The following is a 16,568-nucleotide window of genomic DNA, read 5'->3' on the forward strand; positions in this document are numbered from 1 at the left end:
TCACCTAATCAATACTGTTTGTGTTATAAAATGAATTTATTTAACATCTAAATTACAATACTAGTTTTGATCCATGGATCATCCTCAGTTGTTTACATTAACAATAAAAATAGTACACACAATCATTAAAAACCACTTCTTGAGTTTGTCATTAATTACGTCTTAAAATCTAAGTTGAATTAAAACACTCTTCTTGAACTTTATAAATTTGCTGTCTTAAAATCTAGTGAACTGTTAGTTTAATTTGTTACAATGACAATTGAAGGAGTATAATCACAGTCATTAAAAACCATTTTCTTTGAGTTGTTGAATAATAGTCTTTAAATGTAATAAAATGTCTTTCATTTCACTGACATCTCTTCTGTTGAATGGGGAAACATGAGTTTGTCGGAACTATGTGTAATATATTGTGTTACCTCAAAACGCTTTCCTCGGATTTGTAAATTTACTATCCTAAAATCTAGTAGTCAATTATTTAATTTATTCTTGTTGTGCTATGTTAAAATCTCAATAAAATGGGGCTTCATGGAATTAGTTACACTAGTATAAATATATATATATATATATTTTTTATTTTGGCCGCACGATCTTAGTGTTGGAAAGTGGTTCAAATCAAATATTCAAATCAGTCAATACTGATCTGCATTTAAGGCAGTCGCCCAGGTGGCAGATTCCCTTATCGGTTGTTTTCCTAGCCTTTTCTTAAATGATTTCAAAGAAATTGGAAATTTCTTGAACATCTTCCTTGGTAAATTATTCTGATCCCTAACTCCCATTCCTATAAATGAATATTGGCCCCAATTTTTTCCTCTTGAATTCCAACTTTATCTTCAGATTGTGATCTTTCCTACTTTTAAAGACACCCTCTCCGCTGACAGCTTGGAACATACCACTTAGTACAGTTTACGAACTTCATCATATAGATCCTTATTGATACAGTTAAAACTAAGAAACAAAGTTAGGTTTTGATCCATCCAATCAATATAAGTCACTTTACAAGACAGTAAACTATTTAATTAAAGACATATTAAAACATTTAGGGACGTGTTTCGTCCCTATTTGAGACTTCATCAGCCATAAAATCATGTGGTAGATTACAAAACTCAAATCAGAAACTGAAAAAAGTGTAAATATGGAAGAACTCAGTGTCTTTTAAAGACTATTTGTGAAATGCAAAAAATTTAAATATAATACATTATTTTCACAAATTGACGTCACTACTTGCAAAAACTTTTGTCTTCAATGTTAAAAATGAAATTAATTTGAAATTGACAAGCCTGCAATAACGTCTCGTATGGGATCAATGTCCATTGTTGCTGTTCGTATTTGAAACGGAAGTTCCATTTTTAAACTTTGGAGAAAACATAGGAGAACAAATAACGTATATCAAAGAGGTAGCTTAAAACATCTTGCAAACAACCATTCCGGTAAGTTAAATATTACTTGAAAAACGTTGAAATATTGTTAGAATCTGGTAGTTTCAGTGTGTTGACTGGGGAAATCGAAATTCTTGCCTCGGAAATGGATTGGTACTAAATCCATGTCAGAACAATAAAAAACATAGACTTGTTGAAAATTCTTTCAAAATTTAGCTGATTTGGTAGAAGAAATCTGAAGCCTTGCAAGACCGCCTGTTGTATGGTAAAGACCTGCGCTGCATGACCACCATATTCGTGGCTTAAATTTTATGAAAAATCCTTTAGAAAAAGACAAGGTCTGGAAAGAAAGAGATATAAAAATTAATGTTTTTAAAACCCTAAGATAACTAAGAAAAGAGATTCCGTTACCAATGTATGACGTAAAAGCACAAAAACAAGGGCTTCTCACGATACTCGCCAAGAAGGCGAGATGAATTTGTGAGCCATCAAATATCCAGGTGGACACGCTCAAAGTCACGTTCAAGGGTAATGTTTACAGTAATTTGCAGATTCATAGAGCCCTGCATCCCAGAGAAACGACCAAGCAAATTTCACAGAAGGAAGAAATGAATTGAACTGCCTACTTGCCTTACATTCACAACACCACAGATCGAATTGGCAAGGTCCTCCGCAAACACAGTACAAAAACTGTGTTTGGCACCGCCACTAAAATTGCTCACAGTCTGAGTAAAACCAAGGACAAATTGTCCCCACTTTTACATCCTGGGGTATACGAAATTCTCTGTACTTGTGGTAAGGTATACATCGGCCAAACATGCCGGTCCATTGGTACCGTATCAAGGAACATAAACAAACGTAATATTCGTCTCAACCAACCAGACAAATCGGCAATCGCTGAGCACACTCTATCGTTGGGTCGTCTACCACCCCCTTCCCTGCTACCATTACACATCAACACAGCACGCGACATATACGCACAGATACTTACCTCACTTACCTCTCTTCATAAATTGCCATGGATGGACTGGAACGAACTAAAACAGTTCGGAGCTGGACCCAAAGACAAAAGGGGAGCGAAAGGACAGAAAGGCAAGAACCCGTAACCCCCATGAATAAAAGAATGGATCAAAGAAACTGGGGTTTATTATAAACACACATAATATTAAAATGTAAACAAAAATGTGAGGCTGCATTAAAAGTTACTTACATAACTGCAGAAAAATGGAACATCAAGTGGTATCCCATTCAATGACATAGTAAGTTTCGTGTAACACGGCGACAGTACACACGATCGCACTACTCACTTCCGTATGCCCACATAAAATTACAATTCGTTTCAGAAAAATAATGTGATGTGAAACACGTTACCGAAAGAATCAGAAAATGGAACCATGAAAGGGATAATACAGTCGCGCAAATACGGGCTGCGTACATATCAACAGTTAGCATCCGTGCTCCAAGCGAGCGTCCACACGATGCTAGCACGTCACAACAACAGCCTCCCAAAGGAGCAGAAGCAAAAGAAAAAGGGAGATGTTGCCACAGCTACAAAAACAAAAACTAATCGCCGACAATGGAGCAAATAACGGCCTAGAAATCTAAAATAGCACACTACATATGGCCCAAACCGGCCAACTAAAAAAAAGAAAGAAAAATTAAAATAATGAAATACGGAGAGTACTATAAACCGTACACAGGCAGACAGCACAGACGCGCGCGCGCGCACACACACATATGAACAAGAACGGAGACCCAATATAAAATCGACCCAGATCAGGCCGGAGTGTAAAGGCACGCGACGTATACATACACGCAGGATAGCGACCGATATCATGGGCTCACGAGCTTGGTTCAAACACCACAGATACAATGCTGGACCGCCGCAAAATAGGCAAGGCTGATCCAAATATAATCATAGCAATCACAACATTTGTGGACCCGCTACACGGGACATCCAAATTGCCTCATGTGGACAAACATGGATTAAACCCCGTAGCGTCAGATATCGCAATATACCAATGCTCAGCTATGATTCCAAACAATGAGTAAACAGAAGTGCATGGTCTCAAAACCCACAACACACACACACACAGGCCCAAACAAACAGATAGGTAAATACCACTCTCCGTTCTTGCGCGTGTGCACACAAAGAAAGAAAAATTTAAAACACACACAAAATTAATTAATTAATTAATTAATAGCCTGCAAAGACAGGTGATAAAAGAATTGAATCATGTCCAAACCTATTCTTACAATACACATCCACGAAACTGAGGGCAGCTCCCATTCAACACAAACCAACGAAAACGAAACTGACGGTGAAAGGAACAAACTGCGTCATCAACTGGAACACTTCAGTAGATGAACGTATGAATTCATTTACATTAGAAAGGTTAAACAGATTTAATGGATGGCAACTGGATGCATAAATTAAAATTAGTTAAGAAAAGGGTTTTGCCTCCAGCAACTTGTAAGGAGGTTGTTTGATGAACTACCTCATTTTAAATTAAGTTAGCGTTAAACGTAAGATCTAAGGGCAAACTCCTGTATAATTAAAGAATGTTTTACATTAAAATTTAAGTGAAGTTACAACCAAACATGAAAGAAGGCAGAGCACAACCCAGAGATAGCCAGGTTCCCAAGTGGGGAGCTCGGCACGAGCTCATCTGCTCGTTAAGATGGTCAAGCAGGAAAGACAACAGACGCCTCATTGCTCCCACTGAAGGAGCGGTGAAGTTCGAGAAACAGGAAATGGTGCACGCATAAAAGGAAACCGATAAGACCGCAGAATTCACCTTCAGGTTCTTACATTCACCAATTACAAATTTGCTTATTTTAACCGATTAAATGTCTCTACTTTCTTGCTGATGCTTTGAGAATAAAATGGTCTAGGAAAGTCCAGGCTTGTGAAACCAGAAATATGTTTGCAGAACTGTGCATGTTACTATTGTATGTTACAAAATAATTTGACCAAAGATAAGGTGTTTGAAATCCACATTAAATGATATTTTTGATACAACCATATGAACGAGAGTTTTTTAACAGTAAAAAAAAAAAAAGTTCTGGAAAGTTTCAGGTTTATGAAATCAGAAACATACCGGGTGAGTTGGCCATGCGGTTAGGGGCGGGCAGCTCTGAACTTGAATCCGGGAGATAGTGGGTTCGAACCCTACTTTCAGCAGTCCTAAAGATTGTTTTCCGTTGTTTCCCATTTTCACACCAGGCAGATGCTGGGGCTGTACCTTAATTAAGGCCACGGCTGCTTTCTTCCCACTCCTAGGCCTTTCCTATCCCATCCTTCCCACTCCTAGGCCTTTCCTATCCCATTCTCTCTCCGCGTTCCTTCCCGCTCCACCAGAACCAAAGACCTTCTCCACATTCCCCACACTCAGCACTCAATACTTCAACGATCTTTCCTAATCCGCCTCCCAACACTCTTTAACAATATTAATAGGAGAAAAAGTGTATTCGAGAGGTGTGTAAATTGTATCTTAAAGATAAGTTGATGTGAAGGGATTATACCGCCATCTTGACCCACGACGACTTGTCTATGAACATGGACATTCACATGGTTTTCGATTTGGACAGTTATTAGTAGGATGTGTACCTGATCTTGTTATGTTTTGTTATGTTTGTTATATTTTATTATGAAAGTTTACGTTTGTTAAATAGTCTGTTGACAGTGCAAGTGAAATTTGCTCAGTGTAGCTGTATCTTGTGCTTCGTGAATAAATAAATAAAGAGCTATCTGTGTCAGTGCAACGTGAAACAAATTGAAAAAAAGATTTGGAAATTACTCTTTCTGAACTACTATATTTTCCAAAGTCCAAACGTTCAATCCAACAGAATAACATTTTTATACAGGATCAAGTAATAGATTTTCTATCCAATCAAACAAGAAAGTTCTAATGAATTCCAACTGCTGTTTTCCCATGGTTACAGTGTCTTCACATTAGTCAGTAACTTTTCTGTACCTAGTTTAACAGTGTTGCCTGTAATGTTGTCTTAAAGATTTTCACTTCCAGAATGGCTACATTTTACCCAAATGGTTCTTTCTAGATTAATATTGTATGTTTTTTCATTTAGTATTAGTATTTCTTTCCTGAATCTCTTTCTTCAGGAACATCTTTATGTTGTATGTTTTATTAATTTTCTCTGCACTGTTTTCATTCAGTGATTATCTTTCTTCTACCTATCTGCTTCATTCTTTTCACTGTTCTAGCATTTGTATGGCTTTGCCTTTATGTCTTTATGTCCACATTACACATATAGTGTTTCAGATGTTTAGGATACTATTGATGAATCCTTTACTTATGAGGGAGTTCAAGTTGTGATTGTAAGTAAGTTGTGGATCAAGTGAAAGGGATTGACATGTAGATTAAAACTACTACACAAAACATATGTGCTATCTTCAGTTACATAGTAAGTTACGACGACTTGATATTTCATTCATGAGTGATCAGATGTATGAAGATTGAACCCCATACATATAGGTGCCATTTGACCTAACCACATTGTGAATATAGCCAAGACTCTCCCTCCTGCATGCACACCTTATCTTTGACAGTTCCAAGATGATGCTGAAGTAGCTTGAAGAATGTGTCATTCTTAGTAATATTCACTTCCCACCATTGATGAGGGATTCATTTTAATTTGTGATGTAATACACAATCAGTTCCATTCTCCTGTCTTCACAGACTTTATTAGATACGCCTAAACTGAGTGAGTTGGCTACGTTGTTTGGTCACGTAACTCTGAACTTTCATATAGGAGATAGTGAGTTCCAAACCTACTGTCAGCAGCCCTGAAGATAGTTTTCCATGTTTCCCATTTTCACACCAGATAAATACTGGGGCTGTACTTTAATTAAGGCAATAGTTGTACCTTCATAGTCTTAGACCTGTCCTAACCCATGTCACCATAAAACCTATCTGTGTTGGTGCTGCATAAAACAAACAGCAATAAAGGCAAAAGAAAGACTCCTGGACTCTAGGTATGATAATTTCATCGTCAGACCACAGAGGTTTCAGATATCACTCAAACGGATCAATTGATGTTGAAAAGCCTTATATTTGAGAAAAATTCTTGATGCAAGCATTGATAAAGTGCACCTGCTGTGATCATATACTCTTTTTCTGGCATTTTATATGTTGTGAACATGTGCATCCTGATAATCTTTTTCCAAGAGCACCAGAAATCCATGTTTTGAACTCAGTCAGTGAACATTTACGTGTTGGTAAAAACAGTGTATTGGAATATGGTACATAATACGTGCATATTTGTAATCTACACATCAGTCTAGTCCACACAGACCACTACTCAACTGCAGTCCCGATCACAGCTAACTCCCTCATTAGTGCTTTTCATATCAATAATTTGACTTTCATTTTTCAGGTGTCTCTTCCTCTGGAAGTAAAGGCTCTAGCTCGTCTTGCTGCTCACAAGAATGTAGTAAATAGAGTCAACAAGTTTCGGGCACAGTTTCCAAACTGGGAGACTGAATTACCTGTATTGATTGCTAAGATGGGGTCTAAGAAAAGTAGAAAAAAGAAATCTGCACAAGAACAGCCTCAACTGATAAACAATAAACAGATATACAGTAATAGTGAAGACAATGTGACAGCAAATGAACCTGGTCGCTATGTTAGAGCACTTTATTTGCTTGATGAAACTCCTTTCAAGTCAGAAGAGAAACGTGTTCAGAGTTCAAATTCTGGAACTGAGGGAAGTGAGGGTGAAATTGGGGGTGAGATTAGTGATTCTGAACTTAGGGAGACCATATTTCCTTCTACCAATAGTTCAAAGAGTAAATTAAAGAAAATAAAACAGGAGAATGTAAAAAGAAAATTCAATGGCATAGCTGAAGTAAAACGATTTACTGATTTTGTGAATAGGTGTGATAAATTTGAACATTTTAGCAATCAGCTTAAAATAAATGAATATATTGAAGATCAAGTAAAATTAGAAGATACGCATGAAGATCCTATGTCTCAGATAAATAAAAAAAAACAAGCTCAAGCTGAGCCAGTGAATAATAGCACATTGGATCCGTTTTTTACGACAGATGATGGCACAGAAGGCTACTTGAGTGTCGTCTCGAAGGATGAAAATGAAAAGAAGAATTATCGTACTCCGGAAGAAGCTTCTCTTTGCAGGAAAATTAAACCACAGAAGAATCATTCACACTTCAAATCATTTCAGGGCAGAGATCATAGTGCTCATCAACCTATGAACAGAAAGGAAAGGCGGTTTCAGGAGTTCCACAAGAACAAGAGCAGGATAAGTCCATTTGGGAAGGAAACTGCTGCTAAAGGTTAGTTTACTTTTGTTTCATAGAATAAGAAGGTGTCCTATTGTATAATAAAAAGCCGGGCTGAGTGGCTCAGACGGTTGAGGCGCTGGCCCACTGACCCCAACTTGGCAGGTTCGATCCTGGCTCAGTCCGGTTGTATTTGAAAGTGCTCAAATACGTCAGCCTCGTGTCTGTAGATTTACTGGCACGTTTAAAAGAACTCCCGCGGGACTAAATTCCGGCACCTCAGCGTCTCTGAAAACTGTAAAAGTAGTTAGTGGGACGTAAATCAAATAACATTATTATTATTGTATAATAAAAGGTTCTCTCCAATACTCTGTTCATTGTCCGTACATGAATGCTTTCACATATCGCTCTATCAGAATGTGCTGACATGGTATTGTTGGAAGCTGTACTGTAGAACACAAACATATTAATACAATTTTGGCGTGTTGGAAAGCATTTTTTGTGTTGGGCATGTACTGGTACAGGGACTGTGTTGGATGGAACCTAATATGTTCATTGGGAATGCTGATCAGAGGCCTGTGTATTTCAAAATGATACTAGACAATATAGTTCACATTAAGGGTTCTAAAATTATTACCATCAGGACAGTGATAATGAAAAAGCAGTCCTGACGGAAACAAATTCCCCTCCATTCATGGTTTAGAAAAGAAAATCACTTTCAGAAGGAAACTTGCCATCTAGTACTTTTATTCGAACCTAAGGATCCGGCTGGATGGACTTTGGATTGTGAAGTTTGTCAATGTCGCCAAGGAGCTTCACTGCAAAAGAAGAGCATGCTTGTGCATTGAAACAGCTCTACACCGGATAAATGACGTCTGCCAGTGATCATGCACTGACACCAACTGGACAAGTGAAGTGACCCAAAGTGGAACTTCAATGCAACTGTATAGAGACTGTATGGGCTAGGATCTCCAATGACTTGGTGAAGAACAGTTTGAATTCTGTGTATGGTACTGAGGATGACTGTGTGTGGAAGGGCAGCAGTGATAAAAGTTCCAATACAGTTTATAAACTTCATTGTTGGATCTGTATTGACCTTCTGTTATCTTTGAGAGAGAGAGTTTCCACCTTTTGCAGGGCAAAAGTATTGAAAAGGTGGAAACTCTCTCTCAGTTAAAGTTGAAAGTTAAAATGGCGGTAGCTTTGATGATGTTGAATAATGGCTGATTTGTACATCAAACTAATTTTCTCTTTTTGTATTTTGTGGCGGATGTCATTTGGTATTATACAGTAGTTGACAATCCAGTAGTTGACACAAGTTTATTAGGACAGTCAGGACCTACAATAATTGATATTCTAAGCAGAATACACAGATGGGAGTGATAACCAGTTTAACCCTAGAACTGGCAACTGTAGAATATTCAACACTTTAGTCCCTGCTATAGTGGTTCTGTTGAATATTCGACATGTTCATATTTCTTCTTGTAATTTCCTCATTTCTTCAACAGATGCCATGACAGTCTACTTCTTGTCGTTCTTGATGTCCACAGCACGTGCAAGTTCAGTTTCATTCATATTTACAACTTCTTTTAGCTCAATTTCACAGAAAAACTGAGTGCAGTTTTCCGACGATCTGTTTGAGCACCATTTCTGTAGTGTTTGTAAACAAACTTTCACGGACTATGCTTTGCTCTTCTGTTTCATTTTATTTCATAGTTTTCCATTCGGTGCGAGTTATTTACTTCTCTCTCTATATATATATATATTGTTATTTGATTATGTACATTTTTAGTACAGTGTGTGTCTAAACATGGAATCTTCACTTCATTACGTAAAATTAGTAATGAAGTAGTGTGAAATTTGTTGGAAGATGAAAGTGATGGATCTGACTTTGATGTTGTTGAGAATGAACTGACAGATTCAGAGTCAGATTTGGAATGTTTATCAGCTATTACTTTGCATCAGTAATCAGAAAGGGAAAGTGATGATGAACCTCCCATAAAGCAACCTATCATAACAATATGGTCTAAGATCATGCCTCCAAATGATTGCATGCCAATACATTTTCCCTAATATTTTCAAGAATATACCTCTCAGAGTGATGAAACTGTTTTATGTGCATTATAGATACATTATTGACAATCTGTATATTTGTTTGTTTGTGACATATTCCACTTTCTTGTACATATGATCGAAAGTTTATTATTATTATTATTATTATTATTATTATTATTATTATTATTATTATTATTATTATTATTATTATTATTATTATTATTTTGAATTTAGGAACTCCTCTTTTTGAACAGACTGTACATATTTCTAGTCAAAACATTTATGTAATTTCGTGTCACCACAACAATCTTCATTGTATTATCTTTACGCAGATTTATAAAACTTTGTAGATTTATTTCATAATTTGCAGATATTTTGTATTTTATTTAGACACGTAAAAGCTGCCAAATATGGCTGCCACCACAGGATTTTACATTGCCAGTTCTAGGGTTAAATACCAATGCATGATGTATTCTCTATCACCAGGTTTATTGTACCTATTAGGATCTACTTCCAATAATAGATTGCAAATTCTTCACACATTTACTGTTGTAGAAGCCAAGGCCAGTACTATGCATTCCAATTAAAGCACCAGAATAGAGGGAAACAGTGCCAGAAGGACACTCATGTCAAACAAATGCAGCACGGGTGAAGTTTAAGAAAGCGGAGATTGTTATTAATGGAATACTGTGTAGAAGGGATACTAACTGGAGGGTGATTGGGGATTTAAATGAGACTATGGAGTGGGTATGTGAGAAACTGGGAGTGAAATTTCTAGATCCTAATGGGTGGGTAGGAGATAGGGATCGGCGCTCAGATGGCCTTCATTTAAACCATAGTGGTACGTATGTTAGGAAATTTGTTTGGAAGGGTAATAGGGAGGTACATTCAGGGAAACGGGATGGCCTAGGGAGCGGTGATAAGGGAACAGGGAACTGGAAATCAAGTAGGGATGACATAAAATTGTTAGTGTTGAACTGTAGAAGTATTGTAAGGAAAGGAATAGAATTAAGTAATTAAATAGATATATATTTACCAGATACTGTAATAGGAGTTGAATCATGGCTGAGAAATGATATAATGGATGCAGAAATTTTCTCACGCCACTGGAGTGTGTATCGTAGAGATAGGATAGGAAGGGTGGGAGGGGGAGTGTTCATTCTGGTGAAAGAAGAATTTGTAAGCTACGAAAAAGTTACAGATGAGACACATGAAATTCTAGGTGTAAGGCTCATTTCTAAAGATAATAGGCAACTTGATAGATTTGGAGTGTACAGATCGGGAAAGGGTAGCACTGACGCGGATTCGGAATTATTTGATAGGATACTCTGCTATAAGGGAAACGACATGGAAAGAAATGTGATTGTAGCGGGAGATCTGAATTTGCCAGATGTCAATTGGGAAGGAAATGCGAATGACAGGAAGCATGACCAACAAATGGCAAATAAGTTAATATGGGAAGGATAGCTGATTCAGAAAGTGATGGAACCAACCAGAGGGGAAAATATCCTGATTGTGGTGCTGATAAAACCAGATGAGCTCTATAGGGAAACTGAAGTAATAGATGGTATTAGTGATCATGAAGCTGTTTTTGTGGTAGTTAAAAATAAATGTGATAGAAAGGAAGGTCTTAAAAGTAGGACTGTTAGGCAGTACCATATGGCTGATAAAGCAGGCATGAGGCAATTTCTGAAAAGTAATTATGATCGGTGGAAAACGGTAAATAAAAATGTAAACAGACTCTGGGATGGGTTTAAAGAAATTGTTGAGGAATGCGAAAACAGGTTTGTACCATTAAGGGTGGTAAGGAATGGTAAAGACCCACCTTATTATAATAGAGAAATAAAGAGACTAAGAAGGAGGTGCAGACTGGAAAGAAATAGAGTTAGAAATGGCTGTGGAAGTAAGGAGAAATTGAAGGAACTTACTAGAAAATTGAATCTAGCAAAGAAGGCAGCTAAGGATAACATGATGGTAAGCATAATTGGCAGTCATGCGAATTTTAGTGAAAAATGGAAGGGTATGTTTAGGTATTTTAAGGCAGAAATAGGTTCCAAGAAGGACATTCCAGGAATAATTAATGAACAAGGGGAGTGTGTATGTGAGGATCTTCAAAAGGCAGAAGTATTCAGTCAGCAGTATGTAAAGATTGTTGGTTACAAGGATAATGTCGAGATAGAGGAGGAGACTAAGGCCAAAGAAGTAATAAAATTTACATATGATAACAATGACATTTACAATAAGATACAAAAGTTGAAAACTAGAAAAGCGGCTGGAATTGATCAGATTTCTGGGGATATACTAAAGACAATGGGTTGGGATATAGTACCATATCTGAAGTACTTATTTGATTATTGTTTGGTCAGAGGAGCTATACCAGATGAATGGAGAGTTGCTATAGTAGCCCCTGTGTATAAAGGAAAGGGTGATAGACATAAAGCTGAAAATTACAGGCCAGTAAGTTCGACATGCATTGTATGTAAGCTTTGGGAAGGCATTCTTTCTGATTATATTAGACATGTTTTGTGAAATTAATAACTGGTTCGATAGAAGGCAATTTGGTTTTAGGAAAGGTTATTCCACTGAAGCTCAACTTCTAGGATTCCAGCAAGATATAGCAGATATCTTGGATTCTGGAGGTCAAATGGACTGTATCGCGATTGACCTGTCTAAAGCATTTGATAGGGTGGATCATGGGAGACTACTGGCAAAAATGAGTGCAATTGGACTAGACAAAAGAGTGACTGAATGGGTTGCTATATTTCTAGAAAATAGATCTCAGAGAATTAGAGTATTTGGAGCTTTATCTGACCCTGTAATAATTAAGATGGGAATTCCTCAAGGCAGTATTATCGGACCTTTATGTTTTCTTATATATATAAAAGATATGAGTAAAGGAGTGAAATCGGAGGTGAGGCTTTTTGCGGATGATGTTATTCTCTATAGAGTGATAAATAAGTTACAAGATTGTGAGCAACTGCAACGTGACCTCGAAAATGTTGTGAGATGGACAGCAGGCAATGGTATGTTGATAAACGGGGTTAAAAGTCAGGTTGTGAGTTTCACAAATTGGAAAAGTCCTCTCAGTTTTAATTACTGCGTTGATGGAGTGAAAGTTCCTTTTGGGGATCATTGTAAGTATCTAGGTGTTAATATAAGGAAAGATCTTCATTGGGGTAATCACATAAATGGGATTGTAAATAAAGGGTACAGATCTCTGCACATGGTTATGAGGGTGTTTAGGGGTTGTAGTAAGGATGTAAAGGAGAGGGCATATAAGTCTCTGGTAAGACCCCAACTAGAATATGGTTCCAGTGTATGGGACCCTCACCAGGATTACCTGATTCAAGAAGTGGAAAAAATCCAAAGAAAAGCAGCTCGATTTTTCTGGGTGATTTCCGACAAAAGAGTAGCGTTACAAAAATGTTGCGATGTTTGGGTTGGGAAGAATTGAGAGAAAGTAGAAGAGCTGCTCGACTAAGTGGTATGTTACATGTTATAAACCTCATTTTAGGTCCGTATTGAAAATTTTCACAGTTCAACAATAATAAAGGTGTTTTAATTTGTTCCACCTATTCAATACTTATATTTTCACTTATAGTGGTTACATAAATAGATTCTTAGTTACATGGGACATGTTTCGCCCTCAATTAAGGGCATCTTCAGCCTAAATACAATCATCAAAAATACAACTGAATTAAAAGTGGAAGTTAAAAGTTTAGTCAGTTATTAAAATTTGGAACATAAAAATGTGAAAAGTGATACAATATATAAGGATGCTAATGGAAAACTGTCTTATGATTAAATTATAATCTTGTCGGAGACTAAAACTTCTTGTATTAAAATTCTAGTTAAAAACAGTTCATAAAAAATATTAGTTTAAAATCAAAGTGGTAATAATATAAAGCCAACGATATGAGGGCGTGAACACAAGCATAAACTTGATTGTCATGAATACAATCTTTCCAAGGCTGCTGATGAAATTCGTCAGCAAGTGAGACAGAAGTATCTGTTGAAAAATTGTAAGTGGCCCTTAGCACCGGTAGGTAATAAAAAAGGCTGAAACCTTGCCAGAAAATGTCAGTAGATGCAGAAATAATGTTTTCTGTAAGAGAAGGAAAAGAAGAAATAAGAAATTGAACGTAAGGAGAGAATTTGGTTTACATAAAATTGAAACAGATGAGGACTTACATGTAAGTGGAAGTTGTTATTTGTTATCTACTGTTGTGTTGTTACATGAATTAATGCCGAAATTATTAAAGTCATTTAGTTTGAATAAATTTAGGATACCTAATATATTTAATTCTTCAAACTCTAATACTCCTCCCATACCTACAGATATTAGGCCTACTTCCAGCAATACGGTTGACTCCGCCCCTTTGTCAGCCACGTCACAATTGACTCCACCCATCCTCTCCTCCCTTCCACAATCCCCTATTCCTTCCCCTCCAAGTTCACTGCCGCCTCTGCAGCACAGTTACAACACCAGACTCAGACCCAACAGACGGGCAGCAAACAACACAACAGTAGATAACAAATAACAACTTCCACTTACATGTAAGTCCTCATCTGTTTCAATTTTATGTAAACCGAATTCTCTCCTTACGTTCAATTTCTTATTTCTTCTTTTCCTTCTCTTACAGAAAACATTATTTCTGCATCTACTGACATTTTCTGGCAAGGTTTCAGCCTTTTTTTATTACCTACCGATGCTAAGGGCCACTTACAATTTTTCAACAGATGCTTCTGTCTCACTTGCTGACGAATTTCATCAGCGGCCTTGGAAAGATTGTATTCATGACAATCAAGTTTATGCTTGTGTTCACGCCCTCATGTCGTTGGCTTTATATTATTACCACTTTGATTTTCCAGTAATATTTTTTAATAGAAGTTTTAGTTTCCGACAAGATTATAATTTAATCATAAGACAGTTTTCCATTAGCATCCTTATATATTGTATCACTTTTCACATTTTTATGTTCCGAATTTTAATAACTGACTAAACTTTTAACTTCCACTTTTAATTTAGTTGTATTTTTGATGATTGTATTTAGGCTGAAGATGCCCTTAATTGAGGGCGAAACATGTCCCATGTAACTAAGAATCTATTTATGTAACCACTATAAGTGAAAAAAGTATTGAATAGGTGGAACAAATTAAAACACCTTTATTATTGTTGAACTAAGTGGTATGTTCCGAGCGTCAGCGGAGTGATGGCGTGGAATGACATTAGTAGACGAATAAGTTTGAATGGCGTTTATAAAAGTAGGAAAGATCACAATATGAAGATAAAGTTGGAATTCAAGAGGACAAACTGGGGCAAATATTCATTTATAGGAAGGGGAGTTAGGGATTGGAATAACTTACCAAGGGAGATGTTCAATAAATTTCCAATTTCTTTGAAATCATTTAGGAAAAGGCTAGGAAAGCAACAGATAGGGAATCTGCCACCTGGGCGACTGCCCTAAATGCAGATCAGTATTGATTGATAACACCAATGCTGTTGCTCAAATAGTGAGTCATGCATTGAGACACAATGACAGAGTATTGGCACACACATATCCTCCAGTCAGTTGATGGTAAATGTAAACAAAGGTGTTTTATACACAGTAATTTATGTTGGTACTTAGTGCAAGCTCTTGTCGGTAGGAACTTTCAAACTTCTTGTAGGTCCTATATAGCTTTCACCTTCTCTTCTCTATAAAAGTTCATCTTGATTAGGCAGAGCAATAAGGAACCTCTGTGAGGAATAATAGCCTCCCTATATGGTACAGATAAACCCCGTTATATGCTGATTCGTTATCTGCGATTTCGCATATACACGATTTTTGGTTTTAAGTCTAGTGCTGCAATCTGTTAACAGTACATGGAAGCTGCAATGCCTTAAGGCGGGTACAGAGATGCGTGCCGAACTCTGTAACATACACTACGTCGCGCGCCAATGTTAAACGGAGCAAGCGCATGTTCTGTCTTATTTGTCAAGATGTGAATCGTCAGTTTCGGTCAGTAGAGTTGTGAAGTTGCACTTCACAGGTTTCCTATTTGAAAACGCCGGGTAAAAGGAAAGAAAGTCTACCTGTCGAAGGAAAGAAACATGTACCAAAGTCGTATTCGTTAGAAACAAAGTTAAAAGTTTTGGATCGCTATGAGAAAGGTAAGGGTATTGTTGATATTCAATGTGCTTTACGACTTACTGAACCCACTGTGAGAACTATTCCTGACAATGCGAAATCAATTTAAAAAACTGCTCAATCTTCTACTAACTTAAGTGTGACTAAAGTGACCAAACCTCGCTCGGAAGCGATGGAAATAATGGATTGGATTGAGCATCACAACCAACCCCACCTAACACATGCCTCTCTCTGGAGCTGCTATTCGAGCTAAAGCCAAGAGCTTGTATGCGGAATTTAGTTTATTATTGTGTTTCAGTGTTAGAAAATTAAGTTTATATAAAATTTGCATTAAAATGGGTTTCAGAAATATAATGGCATTTTTTTGTAAAAATAGTAAGAATCTTTGCTATTTTAAACTTAATACGCGAGTAAACAGAAACCTAACCCTATATTTCACATATAAAATGACTCGATTTACGCGAATTCGGTATGCACGGCAATTCTGCGGAACGTAACTATCGCGTATAATGAGGTCTACCTGTAATTGCAAACTGTTTGAATGAAGGAGATATTACTATTAATAATAATAATAACAGCAGCATTGATTTTACATTCCTCAAACTATTTTTATGTTGTTTGGAGATGCCCAAGTGCCAGTAAATCTGACATGAGGCTGGTGTATTTGAGCAGATGAAGGTTATCTTACTAGTCTACAAACATGGCTACTGAAAGGATTTCAACAAATGAGGCATGTCGGTAAAA

At 36.9% G+C, this 16,568-nt stretch overlaps 1 protein-coding gene across 3 annotated transcripts in view; it reads left to right on the top strand.

Moving 5' to 3' along the window:
• The window catches only part of Rlb1, a 144,114-nt gene that overhangs the window by 66,590 nt on the left and 60,956 nt on the right, over positions 1–16,568 (top strand). For all 3 annotated transcript variants that reach the window (XM_067153273.2, XM_067153271.2, XM_067153270.2), the window contains exon 4: positions 6,774–7,692. In XM_067153273.2, coding sequence (XP_067009374.2) covers positions 6,774–7,692 — 919 coding nt within the window. The remainder of the gene's footprint in view (positions 1–6,773; positions 7,693–16,568) is intronic.

Source organism: Anabrus simplex, chromosome 1 (assembly GCF_040414725.1).
Source record: "Anabrus simplex isolate iqAnaSimp1 chromosome 1, ASM4041472v1, whole genome shotgun sequence".
NCBI classification, from domain to species: domain Eukaryota; kingdom Metazoa; phylum Arthropoda; class Insecta; order Orthoptera; family Tettigoniidae; genus Anabrus; species Anabrus simplex.